The sequence below is a fragment of the Varroa destructor genome, unplaced genomic scaffold, assembly GCF_002443255.2.
Source record: "Varroa destructor unplaced genomic scaffold, Vdes_3.0 BEIS01000007.1, whole genome shotgun sequence".
Taxonomy (NCBI): domain Eukaryota; kingdom Metazoa; phylum Arthropoda; class Arachnida; order Mesostigmata; family Varroidae; genus Varroa; species Varroa destructor.
Genome location: NW_019211460.1, coordinates 3,163,719 through 3,186,082, shown reverse-complemented (window position 1 = coordinate 3,186,082; position 22,364 = coordinate 3,163,719). Strand labels below are relative to the sequence as shown.

General features: G+C 44.5%; 1 protein-coding gene across 1 annotated transcript in view; it reads right to left on the bottom strand.

Moving 5' to 3' along the window:
- LOC111254827 (uncharacterized) overlaps nt 1-18,621 on the bottom strand; it is a 33,877-nt gene extending 15,256 nt beyond the window's left edge. Inside the window, exons 1-2 of the mRNA XM_022816079.2 lie at nt 16,372-18,621; nt 15,236-15,439 (exon numbers count right to left, since the gene is read on the bottom strand). Coding sequence (XP_022671814.1) covers nt 15,236-15,439; nt 16,372-17,347 — 1,180 coding nt within the window. The 5' untranslated portion in view covers nt 17,348-18,621. The remainder of the gene's footprint in view (nt 1-15,235; nt 15,440-16,371) is intronic.
- Between the last annotated feature and the right edge of the window lie 3,743 nt (nt 18,622-22,364).

The window sequence follows — 22,364 nt, the reverse complement described above, 5'->3', positions numbered from 1 at the left end:
TTTGCTCTATGGATACATCGAAAACATTGAATAGGTGGATGGCCAGTTTATGTTACGAGGTTCGATTCAATTTATTGCTGTTTTCTGTCTAGTATTATATATTCGACCATTCTATGGTTTTAGTTGAGAAGTTTATATTCGACCCGCAGGCGGTCAACGAGCACTGTCTACGATGATGCTCAATCTGCTACCCCAATTGTATTTGTTTAATAGATCTCGTGTCGCTTTTGGCAAATGTCGGTTAGATATCGTTGATCCATATACAATAGCTCTAGCTCATGTTATTTATGGTAAACCTGAACGATAGCCTCCGCCTATAGGCCAGACTACGAGCCTATGTGTAGTAATTGAAATCCCCGTTGACGCTGATCTGCTTTGCACCTCTGATAAGTGGGGGGTGGGGGGGGGGGTGTACGTAATGAGAATAGTTCGTAACTCTCAAGCGAAACTTGACTATCAATTTCTCGGCAGTTCGTCAAATTACAGTTTCTCAGGTCTTAAATGTGACGAGAAAATACATATAGGTAATGTAGGGAAAACACGGGTACCGTCGAAAATGTTCAATGCTGCTTATTAATGGAATTTTTATTATCGTACACAACTAATAAAGCGGTATTTGGTTTAGAAGCGACACTTTTTCTGCCATCTTCACTGCTTTGGTCGTAAACATCCTCGTTCTCCTTCTCTACGTATAGTTCCCGCCTCAAACCAGGGATGCTCTTTTTCAAGGCATTACAACGCTAATTTGTGCTTCATTAAGCTCGTGGAACTTAGATGCGAATTTGGCGATGTTCAATGGAAACTTGTCAAATTGTAAGCTAGCACCCTTCAGCGAGTCTTACCTTCAAGTGGACCGTGTCGATACGGGCGAAACGGCAGAAATAGAAAGGAACTGAAGTGACAAAACTCAGTCACGGGTAAAGAAACCCATCGTGTTTCCTGGCGAAGCGTCCGCGAATCTACTGTTCTTTTTCATCCAGCTTAGAATTATTAATAGTGAATATAGAGTACCTTTACCTCGAAACTACAATAAACGCTGTCCCAATCAAAAGCATATTGGGTACACAGTGGCTTACATGAGTGTATATTTAGTTTGCGGAAGAGCACAATATTTGCTGCTCTTAATGATGCCAAGAAGTTGTCCTACGATTAAGTCTTCAGCGTCTTGCACTGATCATCAACTAGCTGGCGATCTGACATTAATTGCGAAGCACAGCAATTACCGTCCGTCTGTGTGGCTTCTTAGATTTATATGCCTAAATACATTCTAACCCCCCCCCCCCCCCCCGCGATATATAGATTCCCCAAACACAAAAAGTACACATCCATGTTTTGGAGGCAAAGAGTATAGGTGTGGATGCAGTATCCCTCCACATAGGCTCCTTTGCACTATAACCCGTATTCTTAGCATACCTTACAGTTAGAAACGTATACTGCCTTCATTGACGATAGGCAAAGGCCACAGCAAAAACTTAACGTTTAAACGAGGTGTTTACCTGAAGAAAGAACTAACATTTACCGATGTAATAAATTTTCTGTCCGCGCAACTGATGCGATCGACTTCACAAGAAGCACATTAGAGAACCTGTGGCGGGCGTGTTCGAATTCTGTACCGTTTTAGTAGACTAGTATCTTCTCTTCGACACGTTCCTTTTTTTGTTTTTTATTTATCCATCAGACACCTCCTTAGGCGCTGCTCGAATTGTCAAACATTAAACACGATCATCTGCATCCGCATTGTTAATTCTCCCGCTACAGCGTGAACTCGTGTCTTACGATACTCGTAATATATGTTGAGAAGTAATTCCTTAAAATTTTCAACTTTCAACTTGAAGTTCGCAAGCAGTGCAGAAAATGATTTTGTTAATCGAACTTGTCCTTAGAAAGCTGTATGCCGCCATAGCGATTTGTTCATTTAAACGAACCGCTTAAATTGGAGAACACTTCTGAATAGTCAAGCAAATTGCAGCAAAACCCCTTTTGCCCGTCGTTATGTTTTGCTCTATCTTTTACAAAGTGGGTTTTTTTTTCCTAGATAAACCCATTTCATCCGTTTCTACCCAAAGACTCACACCGCCTTCTATATCAACCCGTTTGGATTCAATTTACGATCACGACAACAATAATGTATAGTTATCAACCATAAGAAGTGTTCCAGAGACAAAGTACGAACGTGTCCGCGGACTGAAGTTAATTAAGGTCTTAAATGAGCTGATTATAGAACGACCAGCGCAGGCCCATTTTTCGCCCCTTATGTTCATGAGATAAATTCTTTTGTCCAGCCACAGGCAGCTGGTCTTGCTGGTGCCGACCATAGCGGCATTTATGGTTGTGGGCGGGAACGTAAAGGAAGTGTGGCCTTAGAACAATCAAATAAGCGATCAGAGTCGATACGAGCTTCATAAACGTAGTGACCGTGAGGCTGAACTCTCGAGCAGTGAGCAACTGAGAAACGATCTATTCTAATGAAAAAGGACGAAGGCAAAAGGACTGCCCATCGCCAGCCGATAAAGAACTTTAAGGTGGACTCCGACCAGAAGGAAGTTGGCTGTTGACTGGGGTACTACGTTGATGGCAATATTTGTGAGGTACTACGAGTACGACAGGGGAATAGAGCTCCGGCTGGGCGCAATGTCTGTATAGTTGGGATCGGGCGAGCTAAAAGGTGTCAGTTTTCTCCTCGTGTTGATGATCTCATTCATCCGTCCAACAAGACGCCCTCAACCCTCAGATGCAGCAGCACTTCTCTCTGCGTTCGCCGTGCTTTTGTACTCAGATACTGTTATCAGATTCTATGCGTCAGTCGCTCTCCATAGGTATTATTCCTCTATGGCTGGCTCGGTCGGTTGTTCGCTCACTGCCTCCCCCGCTCCTGCCCCCTCCACTATTTGATGATGATCATGACGACGATATCGTTTGACCGAATGACTCGATCGAAGGGAAAACTGCGAAGAAGAATCTGGAGAAGAAGGAACGCTCCTAGGAAATTATCGCCGTTACTTCCGCAGCCATCGCTGTCACCACTGCAGCAACCGTATGCTCAGCAGACGACGAACGATGAAATTCGAATCTTTGTGCCGCGAGTGCCTGGAGCCTGCTGCGAGAGCAACGACATTGAGAAAAGCTCATATTAGGATTAGCATGGATTCACATGGAAAACACACACAGACACACACGTACGATACATAAACTAATAAATTGGATCGCGAAGGGATATTCGTGCACGACAACACCTGTCTTCTTTATTATAGGAAACCACCACCTACGACCAGGATGATCCCGCTAGAACTGCCACGATCATTTCCATGTGTCCAATATTAATGACGCAGTATGCCATATGATCGAGACATCCATTAGTATGTATGTCCCAGTGTAGCATGAGAAGTCCTAACCATTCTTATTACGACAGTTATTGACACATCGGCGAAAGCAAGTCCTCGTCATCAATGATGTCTCAGTCAGTAAAAATCGAAAGAAAATGTGCCTTTTTCCGTTAACTTTACCCTAGCCTTGGTATTTACTGTTTATGCCAATAACGCTCATCACTGAATATGGCGGAAGTATATCATACTTACAGAGGCAGCATACGTAACGATAAGATTGCGTATTCCGTAAACATCTAAGCGGCACTTGTCTAGTAAAAGACGGGATACACTAGTTAATCGGAAACCCATTCCTTATATCGATGCTGCCTGTTCAGAATATGTTCGTAATTGGTTTTCACCTACGATAACCTTTTTAAGCTAGGCCCTGATAATGTTGCGTAAAACAGCCCTGCCGGGAAAGGATCTTTAAAAAAGCCAACAGAATATTCGTCCAGGAGTAAAAATTATTCATCGCCTCCTTCAAGCGGCCGCTTGTTCCTGTATCAGTGTTTTTCAACAGACACGCCACCGTCTCCCAACAAACTATAGCAAATGCATGCAAAATAGAGTCCGTTAGCTACCCATGTCTTTACACAAACGAAAAACGTTTCTGCATCAGAATCCCATAATCGCTTACATTTTGTACCATGTTGGGTCCCATACCAATTGAATGTTTGTTCTCTGTGGATGATTAAATGTCTTTCCGCCGTTAAGGCCCTGATATTATATGCGATTTAGGTAGAAATTCGAAAATCCTCATTTTTAGCTGAATCCTCCTATCGTTTCACGTACCTGTGAAAGCGTCATCTTTGACTAGTTTTTCTTTCTTAGTACTCTACTAGTCAGTTGTATGATAGAGAGTCGACTGTAGAGTGCAATTTTAAAATAACGTGTTGACTTTTCATTTTGCTAGATCGTTCGTGACCATACGAAAACGCTTGTACGAGCGTTCTCGTTTTGTCATTCACCAGCCATCCCCCGGATGAGTAGCACGTATGCATGCACAGGCTTCCATATATGTTCATTGGGGTGTTGCATACCAAAGGTAGCCTACGTCATTGGAGGAGCGGGCGAGCGCATGAGCAAGCAGCAGCGGCAGGCTCTAAATTGCTTGCCAGTCCGCTCATGATCGTCTTCCTGCAAAGGGCCTGAGTGTAGAGGCTGTCGGAATGCGGCAAGAAGCAGTGGTCATATATGGTCGCGACGATGCAGCGGACGCCGCTCTATCTGGCTGAGTCTAGCTAGCGGTATGGTATACCAGCAGCATATGTAACAAGCTTGCTTAACAGGCCGAATCGCAAGCTGCCATGAACGAACAACACCCAAACCGCTTTCCTTCTCGGGCTTTCTCCCGCGACGACGACCACGAAGATCTGATGAGGGGATGAAGGAGGAGTCCAGTGAGAGACACCACCAGCGCTGCCGCTACCGCCTCCTCTCGTGAAGAGTGCCTAGGAAGTGGGTGCGCGCACGAATATTATGGATACATGCTGATGTATATGGACATGGTGTGAGAACAACAATGAGAGTGGGTCCCATGAAGGTTCCCTTGGGGATATCCAAGCATCTGCTAGGGGAACAAGGATACTCAGATATACGAGTGTAAGACCGTCAGACAGAGGACTCAGCGACTTTTATACGCCTTTGTTCCATTCCCTGTGTCAAACAGTATCAACCTCGAGCCTCCGAGGCGATTTCGGACTCCGAAATAATGGCTTCCAGCCGTTTCGGCTGAACCTGGATATCACCCATTTGTCGACAGCGTGTCGTCATATGCGAAATCCAAAGGTATTATATGTTACCTCGCTACAGCGATATCGGTTCCTTTGTTGTTCTTTCTATCAGCCTTCAGACAGAGACTCACTGCTATTAAATGCGCGTCCTTACATCTATTTACTAACGGTCTCGGAACTGGACTGGAGTTTCTTTGGGAAATTACTACGATGACGTATTTTTAGAAGTTGGCGGATCTTCGGATCTGACGCAGAGTGTCAGCACGAAACGGCGTAAGTACCTTATTAGATAAGTTGAGCAAGGCCGATTGGCATCCGATCTCGTTAGGTTGAATGGATGGAAAGAAGAGAGCGACCCTACTTTGGCGGTAGCTAGATCAAGCAGCTCTCTCTTTTAAAGATACTCGAGATGGCTCGATTGGCTTGAGAAAATTGACGACAAAAAGGTCTCCTGTTGGTAGCCGCAATGTATCTCATCCAGTGCAGCTATGAAAACTTGAGGTTTGATTTCGTATAGGGAATAACTCAGTATTACAGAAGCTAGCTATATATGAAAGTAGCATTGGTTTCTAGCTTATATGATCAATTGAATGAAATCTGCTACTGTAAAGCTTAAGTAACAAAGTGATTGTTTGGACGGCCTAATAGAAGTGCCAATTGGTCAAATGGCTCGGTAGTACTTATACTCAGAAAGGAAACTAATCGTTAATTTACCCCCCTGACTTTGATGGCCGCACATAACGCAGGACGTCGAACACATAACAGTCGACCCTTAACGATCCGAATGATTCCATTGTGTTAGATATTAGGCGTCGCCTAAATAAACTCAAGAACACTAACATTGGGCAATGCCTGGCCTTACTTTTCACAGAACGGGTTATTATAATTCCCCTCGTTCGCTGAAGTCGACTAATGCATAGCTTCGGCACATTTGCTACTGCGATGAGTCGTCACTGTTAATGACGATTCGTCACGGACACTCCAGGTAGCCGAAACGCTATCAAAGGAATGCCGTAAACGGAACGGTTTTTCCGGATCGCTCCGGTTATAACGATTTCCTTGATGCACGAGGCTTTTGACAATGACAGCTGAACGGTTGGTTGTAAGTGGTCATTACAACTGGGTTGCTGTATGATCAGAATGCATGTTACACGATTTGGCAACTTTGTTCATCATCGACAGTAAACTTCGGGTGAAAATTACATTTCCTATGCAATAGGCTGAATCTAAGTAACCTCTCGGTACTAAATAACAATAGGCACAAATAGGCGGTGGAGTGAAAGAATAGACTGATGTAGGCATCTTGTCTCTGCGACAGGAATCGACTTGACCGAGTTCAGATTTATTATTGCTGCTTGTCCCTAGGTATATTTAAACTTACAAATGGGTAAACCTCGAGATGGGTAAGGACTGTATAACTGCCCCTGTAAGTATAAATAGAGAAAATACGTCATTATCTATACTTCACGGAGGTCAACGCTAACTTTTAGTTGTTTTGCAAGGCAAGTCGACAATTGTTTCTCTAGCATATGCACAAACAGACGGTTGTTAGTTTAGATCAGGTCAAGTGTGGGCGCCATCTTGGCAGCCAAGATATGGGTTCTTGAGCACAGTTAATGAAGAACGTTTCTATGTAAAGGTGTCACTTACAGATAGGAGCTTAGTGCGAGAAGTTTAACTTAAGTGGGGTTATACGTTAGAATTCCCGCTAGACATAATGGGACAAAAGTATTATAATTTAAGGTCATTGCTAAGGAAGATGATCTTTTACTAGTGAAGCTATTTCCATGCCCCGACATTTCTTTAAGAAACGGTGGATAGTATTTTTCTGAAATGGCTGGAACTTTAGGCAACAATATGCCCATATTTAACTTTAGCTTTTCCTTCGAAACCATTGAATAATTTCAAACTGAACAAAGCGTCGTCTTGTAAAACACAAAATATTATCAGTCCAAGCTCAATAAGTGGGTGCTCTGTTTTTGTAGTTTTTCGATCCGTTAAGATTTAAACGATTTCCTTTTATTATGTGTGTGTGTGTGTGTGTGTGTGTGTGTGTGTGTGTGTGTGTGTGTGTGTGTGTGTGTGTGTGTGTGTGTGTGTGGACCGTAATTGAGAATAAGCATTCGGTCTGAAAGCTGGCACCTGACGTGGAATATCTATGTGAGTTTATAGATACAACTCACTGTCGCATCATCTGAATGTGATGACCATTTGCGTACTTCAAACCTAAGCTATCTGAATTTACTTTCAAAACAAATCTCTTAATGAGTTTGTGAAAGATCGATCCGAAAGTCCAGTTTTGTCTGAAGTTGCTACTTTACATTAGGCTCAAAAAATCAGCGCGCGCATTGCGTAGGTAAAGAAAATGCATGTTTCCATGGGAACACAGTTTTTAGAGCAGTTGCTATCTGCGTACTGGCTATGATCGAAACCTCTGATACTTAGCTCCGCGGGAATCTCTTATGTAGCAACAACAAACTGACAGGGGGTTAAACGACCAGTAGGACGATCCGGTTCACTCTTCAGTGAAATCGAAGAAGATCATCTTCATCGCCTCCGCCACTACTTCCACTGCCGCCATCATCATCATCATCGTTCTCTTCGCTACAGAGACTCACAGCGATTGTTTTATTGTTCCTATCACTGCTATCTTGTCAGCGGGCCCTGACGCTAGCTGCTTTCGAGTTCGGTAAGACACCAAAACAGACGGCACCAGCATGATCGCAGGATCATCATCATCATCATCATCGCCGTCACGGCTTCGCCCGCTGCGATGGGAACAACGACAACGACAATCACAAGCGACAGGCACATGGTTGCCGCAACACCGGCGATAGCCGGCACACCAGGTCGAAGTGTCTCTGCCTGTGGAGGTGGATGCGGCTAGATGGAGCCGGTAGTGGGCGATACACACAGTGGCAGAGGTTCCAATGCGGCAAACGACAGAAGGGAACGAGACCAGAGCCAAGGGAGAAAGAAAGAAAGATGACAGAGACCCATCGAATCAATCAGGGTCCTGTTGCACATACCTCAGCCTAGCCTACGACCAACAAAGAGAAGATCATGATGCCGGTGGCGGCAGCACATCTTTACACCCCTTCTTCCCCATTTCTTCTTCCCATCGCCACCCATTCACTCCGCATGAAGCAGTGCGCGACAGGGGAGGGAGGAAGCGAGGGAGGGAGGGAGTGACAGCGAGAGAAAGCGCAAGCTGCGGGGGGCAGACAAACCTGCGACCGCCGCATGGAACATGACTACACGATCGACTATCACGATTCGCTCAGCCGCCCGCTGCATGGACAATCGGCAGCTACAGGCGGGTTAGAGGAACAGCGTATTCATTGCACCTTTACATGAGCATTCACTCGAGCCGGCCAGAGTCGGTTGCCTGCTGTCGAGCAGCCTGCGATGATCACAATGGTAGTAGTATTTCATACGCCCTCAGTGGATCCATTTCTCCTGTGTTTGTCTTCAGCAGCATCTCCGTTAGCCTCTATAGTCGCCGCCGCCGTCGCTGCTGCTGGCCATCCACCAACGATCAACGTCATATGCATCTCGATAGCGCCGATGCTAACAGAGCAGCAGAAGCTGGGTCGAGAAAGACACGATCTTCTCCCAGTCAACAGCTAGGACAATTCCATCCTAATACAACAGTTAACGGCCGTCTTAACTACGTATGTATGTATGTATGTATGTATCTACATATAGCCGATGGTCGCGGCGGCAACTATCGCGGCGATGATGATGATGATGATGGGATCTGGGATGGGAGGGGTGAAAAAAGCGGGATGAGGATTAGCGTGGCCAGCGCATGAGCAGTAAACGACCATTATTATTTGTTCTTTTTCCTCTTCGACAGCTAGAAACATGAGCGGTTGATGGCGACACCCATTTTTTCCTTAACTGTCCTGAAACAACCATACTGGTCAATACTGCCCATGTGAGTAGATTCAGACACCCTGAGAGAGAGAGAGAGAGAGAGAGAGAGAGAGAGAGAGAGAGAGAGAGAGACTTCTTCCCAACTGTCAACTGGTAATAACATGTAAACAAGCAGTGAACGCTTAAGAAAGAAGCCAAGGTCATCAGTCTTAATCATAGAAGAAACGACGTCGACATAACAATCATCTGGTGGGCTGATGATTCAAACAACCGCAATGTCACAAGCTCACGCTGTTATACGCAACAAGTACAAACATACCTGAATTAACTGTACATAGCACAGGAGACGCCTGTATGTTGTATTGAAGTAAACATGGCCGGATTCGACCAGCGTCTTTCTTAGCTGTACGATATTACAGATACCTTCTTAAAAGATATTTGTAGCACAGGCCACAGCATTATTCCCGTCAGAATCCATATTTATGCTGTTTATAGTTGGCCAATGTATAAATTATTTCAAAAAGCCTGTTTGGGCCCACATTCGACTTGTGTCCGGAATCTGAACGCAAAGAAAACTTTACGTTTGGGGCTAACCCCAACTGACTTGTCAGGGTATCATACACTGAAGGTAGCTGCGTAATCTAGTTCTCTGTGATTAGTCACTTCATACCGTAGGTTGTCCACGATTCATCTGAGAAACTTGCTATTTTTCTGTCTTTATCTCGCCCTGTACCCCACACAATGTTACAAGACACTCTTAAACATTACAGATCAAATCAGTACTATAAACAAATTAGGTACTACATTAACTATATAGCAAATGGTCGATTCCCAATACGTCTGTGCATTATAACAAGTCTCAGCTCTGTCCGCCGTAACAGAAGGACGATTTTAATGGCTGACTCTAGAAAATTTCCGCGGTGTCACATTTAGTTCTATGCTAGCAAGAGCCCATGCCTACGCCTAAAGCTATCATAAAACGTCTGTTATTCTCGAGCCGACGCAAAGTGCAGTGTCGCAACGCCCCGCTCTCTTAGTGCAAACGTGGTATTGTGGTAACATATCGATTTCAGCATCAGAAAGTAGAGGAACAATGATTATCCTGTTTCACAACGGGACGGCTTTGAGGGACTTAACATCGCCGCAGAACGACCCGGGCCAGGTCTTATCACCTCATCTTTCGCTCAGGACTCTAGAGAGGAAGAAGGAAAACCCAAATCAGTTCACCCACCCCCTCCCCCCAGAGCAGGCAAATCAAAGCCAGCACTAGAATCGGCCATGTTTGCAAGCACACCCCTAAGATCGAGCCGAGGAATTATATGGCGTATCGTTCACCCGGACCACAACGGGCGAAACTATCGGACATATAAGAGGGGGAAGAGATGCTGTCAATGGCGGCTGTGGCGACGGCGCTAGTAGTAACTGTCGTAGTCATTGTCACTAGAAACGACGACGACAATTGATCCCAGTCCAAGAAGCAAAGCTGCAGGATCATAGCTACAACCGATCCGCTAGCTGGCACCATAAGTTGCGCACATCGCTACCCGTCGTCCTATTAGTGAATACGCTGGTGGCGTACTGAATAGGCCGCACAGCTTCCGAGTCACTTCGAGCACTCTCTCATTGTGGCGTATGCAGCCGAGAAGAGGTTTCCCTCTCTAACATAGCCGTTTCAGTAGGAGCTTTCCGCTCGCCACTCGCCTCACACAAGAACCTCACATCTCGTAGTTGTAGTCGTCGAAAAGAGGCCTTCACAGGAGTAGTTCGGCCTTTGCACAGCTCCGCTTTATCCCTCCCTGCAGGCCCTTGATAGGCGAACGCTAAGCCGTGCAGAACAGAGTCAAAATCACAGGTAGGACTGACGCTAACCTCCCGGCCTCCCTCCTGTCGTCCTGCGTTTCACCTTTCTATCGCTGTCTCTATATCTTCGACATTTTGTGGGTCTTTCTTGCTCTTCCGCCCGAGTGGGCGCGCCAAGGTTTAAATCCGAGTAGCTCGCGCCCACCGCATCCCTCGCTCACAGCCGCCACCCTACGAAGTGGTTTCGCACCGGTCGGATCTGACCGATCGTAGGAGGCGGACACAGAACTGAGGGACCCAGAGCTTGGCAGTGTCGGTATTGGCGATACTACTGGAACTAGTTAGTTGTAATAATAATTATAATAGTAACGAGTAGGCAGTCACTAACTTAAATTGAGCTCGGCAGATACCCAATACGGAGGGAATAAAAAGGCCGGAACGAGACCTATTTCCTTACGCGTAGCTCGAATTCGATAACGATTCTCTTTTCCAGAGCCTGGTATCAATGTAAAGCAATTAGAAGAAGTTATACCGAGTATCTAAGTATAACGAAGATAAGCTACCTGTACTATGCTTAACCAGGCAAGTTCTAAGCCAAATCAAAGACGAACAATAGTGCCAGGTGCGGCGCTGTTGCAAATCGAGGCGCTTCCATGAAGAAAGGGGGGTGCACGTTGACTCAACGCTGACGGGGAAACAACAGATCAGACCTTTCGTTGCGTAAGGCCATGGTGACGGTTTCTCTGTAGGGGCTATTTGTACATATCGTAATTGACCGAATGCTGTTGCTGCTGGTACGTTTCAGAATTACCAACTAAACAAAAAGAGACTTTTTTTGTTCCACTACTAATCGGTCACAGGCCAATTCTCTATGTTTCTAAAAAGAAATTTACGGCTACTCAGTGATAACCGGTTCATTGAAAGCAGCGATTTGAAGATGCCAGCAAAACAGCTTTAAGTGAATACTGTCCCGCTGCTTGCAGGCATTGCTATGCTCTTGTCCTAAACTAATACAATACATCGAGATTTTCGTCAAAAAAATAACCTAAAAAAAGGTTCATAACAATCAAACGTGTTTCCAAAAATGTCAACCTATGTAGACGGAGGAAACGGTTTAAATCAGTCCGAGCACCGCTCGTGTTATCAGATATATCCAACTGAAATCTATCGACTGCATCTGTTGAAACGATAAGTGCAGTAGTAGAGTAATCAAAAATGCTATCTTAACTAACTTGTCGCGTTGCATACAAACAGAAAATGTCGATTTCCACCACTTGCTATTTTTCCACTTCCCTTTGATGCACGAGGGTTTCTTTTTGAGGATTTTTCCTACAACACCATTTAGCCACCTTCGAACTAAGACCTGTAAGTCGACATGTCAACATACCACCATCGCCAGCATAACCAACGACAGTATCCTCTTCCCCAAAAAATAGCGATAACTAGAAAACAACATGTGAACTTGACGATCTAACTGGCACGTGAGTTAGCTCTGATACAGATGGCGGCGGCGGCGGCGCGGGCGCGAGTGAGTAGAAGAGACTACGAAAAATGTCACGCCCGGGATCAAACTTGAAAGGTCCTGATGAGAAACTGAGAAGAAGCCTTCAGACTCTGCACTTCCCATGTAGCTGGCGAGCAAAAACTCGATTGTCGTGACGAGCCCGAAAAGTGGGGGCGGCAGCAGCGAGGTTGCGGCAAACTATGGGGACAACGAACGTGGGTGCGAGGCATATATACAGGATATTGGGGTGGCTATGGGCTAGGGGAGAGGACGGGGTGAAGAAGTGAAGACTAGCGGCAAAGCGACTCCCTTGCTCTCGACAGAAATAAGGACCCGTTCGCTATCTTGCTCTCTTTCTAGTTCTCCTAGGACGAAATGAATAGGGCTAGGGGATATGTATGTAGAGATAGAGTCGGGCGCTAAGGGAAGTGGGCGAAAAACAGGGATGGGGGAAGAAATAGACGATGTGTATGGGGTGATAGAAGCCACTTGATGTGCTAATTGAGCTGTTAACTCAGCATTCATTGAAGGGGAAGAAAGCGGTGCAGGTTTGATGATGGTACCCTAGAAGAAGAGCTTTGATTCAGGCAATCATCGGCCAGTCATGGTAAACGGGGCCAATAGAGGGGGGAGAAAGCTAGCGTGCTTGCTGACTGGCCTGGCTACGCTGCGCCAGCTTAGGCTATGCCGGCCTGAACAGCAACGAGGACGATCGCAGCGCTTCAACCGGGGGGTGAAGGGAAAATCGTTTGAGCGTCTGAACGAGCGCGACTTGCCACTATCCTCCTGCTCCTTTTCATCATAGCTATCGTAGCCGAGGCGGCACAAACTCGTCGTAGGTAGCATTGAACGGTAGCTGGTGGCTCTAACAGGAGCTGGCAGGACTACCGGTGAGCTCAGCCGCCGACTGCCGTTTGGGGACCTGAAACGGCTTAGTCACGATTCGAGCAGCACAGATTAATTCCGCATCGCTGACTGTCGCCGTTGTTCTCGGCAATCGGCCGGTGCCTCATCTTGATACTCGACGGAGCAGCCATCCCTGATGCTGCTGGCGAGACTTAGCTTTGAGGATTTCGACAAACCAACTTAATTACCGCGTAATGTGTCAATATACGTACTTCCGCAAATCAGAGGTGGTAACGCTCTTAATATTGCATTGTACAGACACAGGGTTTGGTTCCCTGGCCTGACGAACGAACGTCATCACTGAAATGAAGCCTGACGTTACGCAACTGAACCTACGACGCGTTTCCTATTTTGTTGTTTTATCCTTTGACGTTAAAATTGATTCGTTAAAATTTGTAGGAATTTATTTTTGAAAAAAGCGAAACTGAAAGCTTAGCAGGGTATCAACGTGAAAAAGATCGGCAGCTTCAGTAAAAGAGTCTGTGAACATAAAAATACAATCATATGTCACGCTACAATTTGTTTGTGTCGTAATTGTTGGACTTGTCATTAGCAAACAAGGTTGTGGATTTCTATCAAGTTTACCGAATCAGCCCAAAAGAGATTAGTACAAGTTCTTACTTGGGAAAAACAAATTAGTGTGAGTGGACTCGTCAGAGGCGAGCACAGTTCGATGGAAGAACCCCCTTCTGAACTTGAAACTTTTCAAGCGAAACAAAAAGTGCTAGGAATGTCCTAATACCTTTGTAGCAGTACATAATACGATCTATCGTTAAGAGTGGCCATTACGCACAGTCTGTGTACTTAACTGAAACATACAGCTTACGCAGCCGGTACGTGGCCTGTGAGCTATACTAGGTTCTGAATGATACGTTGACTGGAGAATTTTTGTGATCGATTTAGTGCCCAATATAGCAGGACCCGGAATCGGCGTTTACCAAAATGGCCTATTTTGCTTAACTAGAAAATTGGTCACTTGATTAATAGATTTTCGCGTCTGTACGTACACATACAAACTTGTTTCTATTGAAATTGTTATTTTCGACTAGATACATCTTTTTCACGGCGTCAAGCGTTGCACAGCAAAACATTTGTGCAAGTCAAACATTAAGGTCATGGACATAACGTTAGTGAATAGAATGTGTATTATTACCTTATACAGGAAACAATCACGAGCCTGTCTTCTGCATTTAGTAAACGTTTGGCCACCGATAATTTCCTAGCTTTTCTTCAAAAGATTTCATCTACGATTTAATGTAATGTTTTTCACTAGGAAGTCACTATACTATTGATCATAATGAGAAAGCGTCCAGTGAATCTGTCGGTGGTTCCGCACGTGGTTTTAAATCCTTGAATGTAAGTTTCATTTGCGTGTAACTAAGTAAATATAAACTGGCGGTACATAATCTATATCTGAGTGTTGTACAGATATCACTGTCGCAGCTTCCACTTGTGGGACCACTGAACAAGGATTACTTTACCGCACGTATATTTGGACTTTGTGCTAGACCACGAAAAAGAAATTGGATAATTATCCCTTATATCTGACCAGTGTGTGTGTGTGTGTGTTTGCGCGTTTGTACGTAGGTTTCTACGCGGCCGCTCGAAAGCCACTGGGCAGCTGGGTCAAATAGACCCGTTATTTATCAACGGGCTATCGCTTCGTTCCCGTGTCGCTTGGCCCAGCGATTGCTTGCTACTAGCAAGAAGTCGTCGGCCGGGTCGAATTTTGGGTTTCACCCATGATCGGCTAATCTGGCTTTCGAGGACGTTATAGATGTGCGGTTCTTTAATAATTGATTGGTAATATTAGTAAGCATGAGCTGGCATTGCTCGTTCTATTCGTTTGTACGAGTAGCGTGTTAGCCGAGTGCGCTAACCGTGAAGGTGTTTGTTGCGGTAGGTTTATAAGCAAAACGCACTTATTATATACCGTTAGAAAAGCACCACGATGACGAAGGAGCCATTGAACAAATGCGTATATATAATTTAAAGGTCGTTATTTCCTATCGGTTATTTCCTATTAGCGCATCGGTGCTGGGACTCACCCGAATGCTGACTATTTTCCGTTTCGAAATGATGCAATTGTGTCGCTGATGCCATCGAAGATGCGGTTCGAGGCTGCTGCTGTTGTTGTTGTTGGCCTATTGCGTTAGCCCATACCGAAGCGGCCGATGCAGACACAGCTAAATTATTAAGTCCAAGCGCCTGGAGAGTGGCAGCCGCCGCGTGAGAGCTTGACGTCGTCACTCCTGTAACCGTTCAGCCAGGAAGATTAGACGAGGGACCGCTGAGCCTATTCTGACCGAGAGAAAACTGAACGTACGATTTTTAAAACAACTGTTCTGTAACAGCATGCCATTATGCTAGTTTATGCCTGCACCAATTCGGGCTATCCCCAATACCAATAAGGCTATGCTCAGCATAGAGACATTATTTCTCAGCCGGTCAGTGAAATCATTGGGCCTTATGAGGAAGCACTTGGCCGTGTCACCGATGCATAACGTAAGGCTATAATACGCTTAAGGATGACTGAAACGAACGAAAAAATGTTACTGTATTTATATTTTTCGAATATATATATATCCCAGCTAATGGCGGCATGCGTCACAATAAACGTAGGGAGTTTTCTCGAAGTAATCTTCAGCCATTGAATTAATACGTATGGCTACTCAATCGTTGTTTTTAGCGTCTAACCTCGTTTCACGGAAGTCGACTTCGCAATTTTAGATAAAAGCAAACGATACCAACTAAAGATAGATAGATAGATAGATAGATAACTACAGAAGAAACAATAACTTCTCAGCTATCCTAAAGTACATCTATTGAACTAGCGAACAAAAGCCTGCTTTATGTAGTGTCCTCAGTCCTTCGCCGTATCCCTTCAGGGCAATCTACTGACGAAAAACGCTATTCTATGCTTTCAGGCGTTCATTACAGCGGATTTTTACATTAACATTTTAATCTCAGAGTAAACAGATTCGATTTCTTTTGTGTGAGCGAAGAATTATTGAATGCACAAAAACCAGTCTTGCCCGAAGATTATGCCGCCATCCTACCGTTGTCTAACGTTCGCGTGTCGTTATGCGGCTACGACGTGTCCACATAAGTGTATATAGACATCCCCGCCATTGCTTTTATCGATAAATATACGTATTTCTAAGCATAGTAATAGGGTTTGTACCTGCTGCCGCAGCGGCCGCCGCGGCGGCCGCCGCATGTAACTGCAGTTGGGCATGTAACTGTTGGGCTGCTCCTGTAAATTTTCCAGGGTCGAGAATATCGTCGACCGAAAACGACGTTTTACTCATAGAAGTCGCAATAGCTCCCCCGTTATTGTTGTTATTGTTGTTGTTGTTATTGTTGTTCAAAAGTAGACGACAATTCTGTTGGGATAACTGAAGCTGCCGTTGTAACTGGTTCTGTAGTTGATGCTGATTTAGAATGTGACTACTCAATAGGTTGCCAGTAGACGACGAGTGTTGGCTATTTTGTGAATGGTGCAATGTTTGCGAGTGGGCTTGGAGTGGCTGTTGTTGCTGCTGCTGCTGCTGCTGCTGTAGGTGATCCTGGAGCTGATGCTGCTGGAGGGCAGCTGCATGAAGTAACTGCAATTGCTGGTGCAATTGGAGTTGGATCGGATTTGGAAAGGGAAGGCCTTGACTCTGCGCGTTACCTTGCTTAAGCAGAAAAGACTCTAGAGGTTCGCCATCGTCTGGACATATGACCTCCTGTGTCGGCTCGTCCTGTCTGAAACGGGTCGGGCTCGAACGATCGCAGGACGATTGCTCATCGAGTGAATCAACAACGACGTTCTCCTTCACCTCAAGACGATCGTCCCTACAAGGATTGTCCTTCAACAGTGGATGGTGGTCTCGAAGAAGAAGCTGGCGATCTTTGATTAGCTGTTCATCTTTTATATGGCCTTTGAAGTCTAATATTTGATTTTTTAAACTTGTAATGCTTTCTACATCGTGACCTCTAATGTCCAACGAGGCCTGATCATCGTCCGGTTGTTCCTTTTTATTGGTTAGATTTAGTATCGACCCTCCAGGCGTTCCATGACAACCGCTGTTCTCCTGATTTGATTCAATGTCGGGGGTCGCGCTATTGTCGCGCTCCTCCATCGCTCCTCCGGAAGAACACTCTTCAATGGTCATCCCATCCGACGGGGCCGGACAACTTGACAGCTCGTCCTCGCCGGTAATTTACACGAACCGGGCGTGCGCGTGACTATGCTAAGGCTAGAACTAGCGACGAAGGAAAACGACAGTCACTTTCTACAGGCGCTCTGCGACGAAACAATTTAGAAGCACGAAATCAAATATCCGAGGCAACAATATTAATTCTGCGCCCGTCAAAGTCGCACGAAAACGGTCCTTGCATAAGCTGTCCTATTTCGGTTTGTGTCTTGTGAAATGTGTTGCCGCCAATATCATCACTAATCCTATTGAAAGCAACATAAATACAACCTAGGCAAGGATCCTTTGGCCACGCTCTGGATATTTATAGCCCTAGTTGGATAATGATATGGTCTGTTTGGTCACCGTTCTTCTTGCTGCTCTCGTATGTTTTGTCCAGCACATTGAGTCACTTCTGCTAATGATGGATTGATACGGAAGAACTCAGTGCACACGGGCGCATTGGATCTAGCCGGATAGTGGGTAGATAGCGTACGTTCATTAACGTGGTCCGATGTCAAATAATATTGATCTCCTTTAAACTCCTAATGAGGACTTCATTTTCGTCGGTCGTCCTTTCTTCTCTGAAGGGACACTTCTGGCTAAAAACAAAAATTGCTATCACTATGCAGCTGTTAATCTAATGAGCCGCTAAAATGGTCGACCTCTCGAAGACAAAACACACGTTTACCAGCTATAGCCGCCGAATCAGAAATTATGAATTAGCAAAACTTTTGCAGTAGTTATTGTGATAGCCTGTCATCGTCTGTTTTACAAAAATCACTTTGCCAGATCTCCTCTGTCTGTAAGAGTTTCTTCGCTCTCTTATATAAATTAGCCACACGAATGCTCTAGATTGCCTTGAGCTGTCCAACAAAACGCACTGATAAAATCATCACAAATAATACGATGAAACTATTAGTAGTAACCATCACTGAGGCACTGAGTGTACAGAAAATCACTTGTGGAGAATACTTGGTCGACATCCCACAACTTAAAGTTTGTATAATTATAACCGTGGCCAGAACTGCTGAGCGGGGTCAAGCTTGGTGAAACAGCTAGCTAGTTGGGGGTCGAGAATTAAGTTAGATCCGAGCCGCGTATGCGTAACAGCCATGTACTTCTCTTGTTCTAAACTTTGGAGTGCCAATTGGTTCGCCCACCAAGAAACTGACTCGGCCGTGGATGGCTTGCGGCGGCGAAAGACGAAGGTGGAGAACACAGGGAAAGCACAGCCCTCGAGTTCAAACTCTGACCAGCTAGACCGTTTAACGAGCGGCAGTGAGCTTGCAGAGACCCAACCCGCACCAACCTTTGCGCATGCGCCGCCCCGAAGGCGGGAACAGAGACGTCCGAATGGGCGGGGCCAAGCTGACGAGCACCGTTCAAGCCTACTCCTACAAGCCAATAACAGATATACATATATTCATTCAGCCATTACTATCTCATGGAGTTCTCATGCCGCCAATAATACCAGCCGCTAGCCACCATCACCACGAAGACTATCGTCATCATTGCCATCGGCCTCGCCAAAAACACACGATCATTTTAACCAACACCAATATATATATATATATATATATACGTATATATATATATATATATATATATATATATATATATAATCCTCAGATGAAATTTCGATTGCAATATTAATCAAAAAAACGCGCATTTCGCAACGGTAATGGTTGCTTGCACCCATGCCGATTCTAGCACTTAAAGGTGGAAGCAATTACGGCAACAAATACAAAAAAAAATTATCCAGGATTTCAATATCACTATGCTGCTCATTGATCTACAAGTAAACCACCTTGAGAGCACAAAAGAAAAGATGCTTCACAAATTTAGCGGTGAAAGCTTAATAAGCATTAAACAATCGATCATCGTAACATCGAAGGATGGCACCTCTTCGATGGCAATATAACTTCATGAAAATGTGTTTGTTGAATCAAACTTTTAGAAACAGAGATCTGAATGCTCGAGCCTAAGGGAATACGCACTTCGTCTCTGATGTGCTACACATACGCACGGTAATTCCGAGCAGAATTTAATATACACGCACATATAGATGCACGTAGCGAGATAGCCAGCTCATTTTGGAAATCATCAACAGAAAATAGAGAAAGCCATGAGTGCACACGGCAACGACAAGTGCCCTGCTACCATTGTCGCCGGCAACCTTTATCTACTCTGTCCTTGCTCAGACTAAATCCTTGCTCAGTGCCTGCCAGGTACTCTGGTTGCATGATTTGAGCCAGCCCTTATCCTTCGTTTTCCTCTCCAGTGTTAGTGTTGATCGTTGATGATGCTAGGCCGTCAAAAGCCGTATGTCTTCGCCGAATGCGTTCAAGTGCCGTGAAAGTCTCTGGCTGAGTTAGTCTGCGGTAGCAGCGATAGCGTCCTGCTTGTAGTTGACGCCGTCCCGCGCCAAGTGCGTATGTCACACCACTCTTACATCGCACTTCATGGACAGCGGAGAACGAAGCAGAGAGTGCGTCAACGCGTCGCCGCATTCAGTTAAAAGTCAAGTGCCCCCGATAGTGAAAGCGGATGATGGAAGCGAGTGTTTGAGGAGAGTAGAGAATGCGAATGGACGAAACGTAAGCGAAGGGGTAATCGCAGTAGTGAGCGTTAGGAAAGTCTGGGGTAGCCGCAAAGGGAAAAAACCAAGTGAACGAGTAAGGAACAAGAGGTCGTGTCGTGTACGCTTCTGCGACGCATACGAAGAGAGAAATAAAACGGGGGTAGCGCATCAACGAGCGCGCGAAACAAGTAAACAGATTTCTAGCTTGAAGGTAAAACGGGCTTTTGGGGTTTAAAGCTTCTACGAACGAGAACCAATCCGACTCCTAAATCCTACCTTTGTCTAAATCGAATCTCATACAGCAAACGTCCTTTTCACCGTGATCAAATTGATACGAAAGTCACATTTTTGCGTTAGTTTGACAAATTTTCATTAGGCGGTCAATGCTGCATGCATATATACATGTATGTGTATGTACATGTGATTTAGGCGATAAGTAACCTGGAACCATGGAAAAGTGTTCGTTTATCATCGGACCCCTACTAGCACTGTATATTGAGGATTAGCTAGGATATGCTGAAAAACGTAGCACCGTAGTAATTTAGTTTAATGCAGGTACAAAAGCTCAAGGGCATACGGAGTATCTTTCAACCTAATTTCCGACAAAAAACACACTGTTACGTGACAGCTCCGTCATAAAAGTTTGCAATCGTTCACGTTAATACTGCCGTCATTACTTTTACTATGAATAATATTATAATTACCATTACTATTATTATTTTAGGCACGTTAGCGTCAGCAAGATATTCAAAGATATTGCAAATTTAGTTCAATTCTGCTTAATTAAAAAAATAAGGATAGTGGTGATTTGCATCCTTTTGCTGTGCTAGGATGCAAATTATCAATAGGTTGTTGAAGATAGCTTTAATGACCACTGCCATTATTTAGTTACAGATATATATATATATATATATATAAGAAGACAATATATACCTATGACGCTGAAACAGTAGGTTGACGTTCCCATGCCTAAAGAGAAAGTGTACGTTAAAGCCAATCTATGATGTATTGCGTGTGCTGATAGCAAGCACAGACATTGGACTACGAAAGGCACAAAACATAGAGAAAGAAATTTGTTGATCGAATTCACAGTTTTGAGCCTAGATGTTGCAAGAATATAGGCGTCACAAAGCAGAGGGTCCTAATAACGGCGACAGCAGCAAATTACAGGTGAACGATGGCCTACGGTTGTTTTGGTTACATTGACACCAATCGCACTTTTAGTCGACCAGGTATTTATAGACGAACGGCCTGATTCGTCGGTCGTTTGCAACAGCATCACCCTCTCCTACGTTTGACAATTTGACTGGTTAGAAATAGTATAAAACAGTATATTTCCCTAAACGTTTGCAATGAGGTAACGGTCTATTGTTTCTGTGCTAGCTTCACGCTTTGATAATTATAAAATAAATAAAAGTCTAAAAGCATTAAATATAACCAGTACGTTTTATATAGTAATAGACAGCAGCAGTCACTTTCAACCATTAAGAAAAAGAAAAAATCATAAACAACAGAAATTTAAAACCGTCTTTTCAACTACCACATGTGTGCCGGGACCTTTAACATAGCTTAATGTGAATCGTCCCCTTAGTGGGTAATGTGGGACGAACCCAAGCACAGACCCGGCCATCTGATGGAACACCTAGCGACGATACGAGACGTAAAACTCCGAACATCTCACTGAGCGTCGTACACAGTCAATACAGTACCACACAGAAGCTATATGATGATGAGTTATTTATACTACAGCACATACAGGTTACCTAGATGGACCTTATGATCCCTACATAGCTAAAAACTAGAACTTATTCTGTTTACGGGTTCGCGCGCTAAGGCGACGCTACTTACGCTAATTATGTGAGCTGACCAGCTGAACGAGCGGCAACTAGTAGTCGAAAGCTCTTTATATCCTTTTGTACGTGATTTCGAAGATTTTACTATTGCAAGGTGGTCATCTACCAGCTAAAACAGTTTGTTTCTATAACCGCAAGGAAAATTTAGAGTGGGTTTTTTTACGTACTTAAATTATTATTTTGTTTTTTTTTTATATGACAATAAACTCTCAATCCGAACTTAATAATTTTTATACTCGTTTTTATTATATCATATCATTTTTGTGTTTTTTCGTGTGCTGGAATGCGTCCTTACACTGTAAGGCTGGGTAAGCCTAATAGAACTACTACACGGGGTGGTGCCGCTTAGGTCAACAACACTATTCAGTGTTTAATTTGGATGTCTTTTGTAGCATGATAATTATCCCTCGCCTATTAAAGTAATCCCTCGCCTAGTAATATAAAACAGTGAACCTAAAAAAACAATGCGGGCCTTAGTTTGCGTAAATCGCGAGTAACTCCTGAATCAAGAAATCATAACAGGGTTGCCATAAATGTTTTCCTATATGGCATGATGACG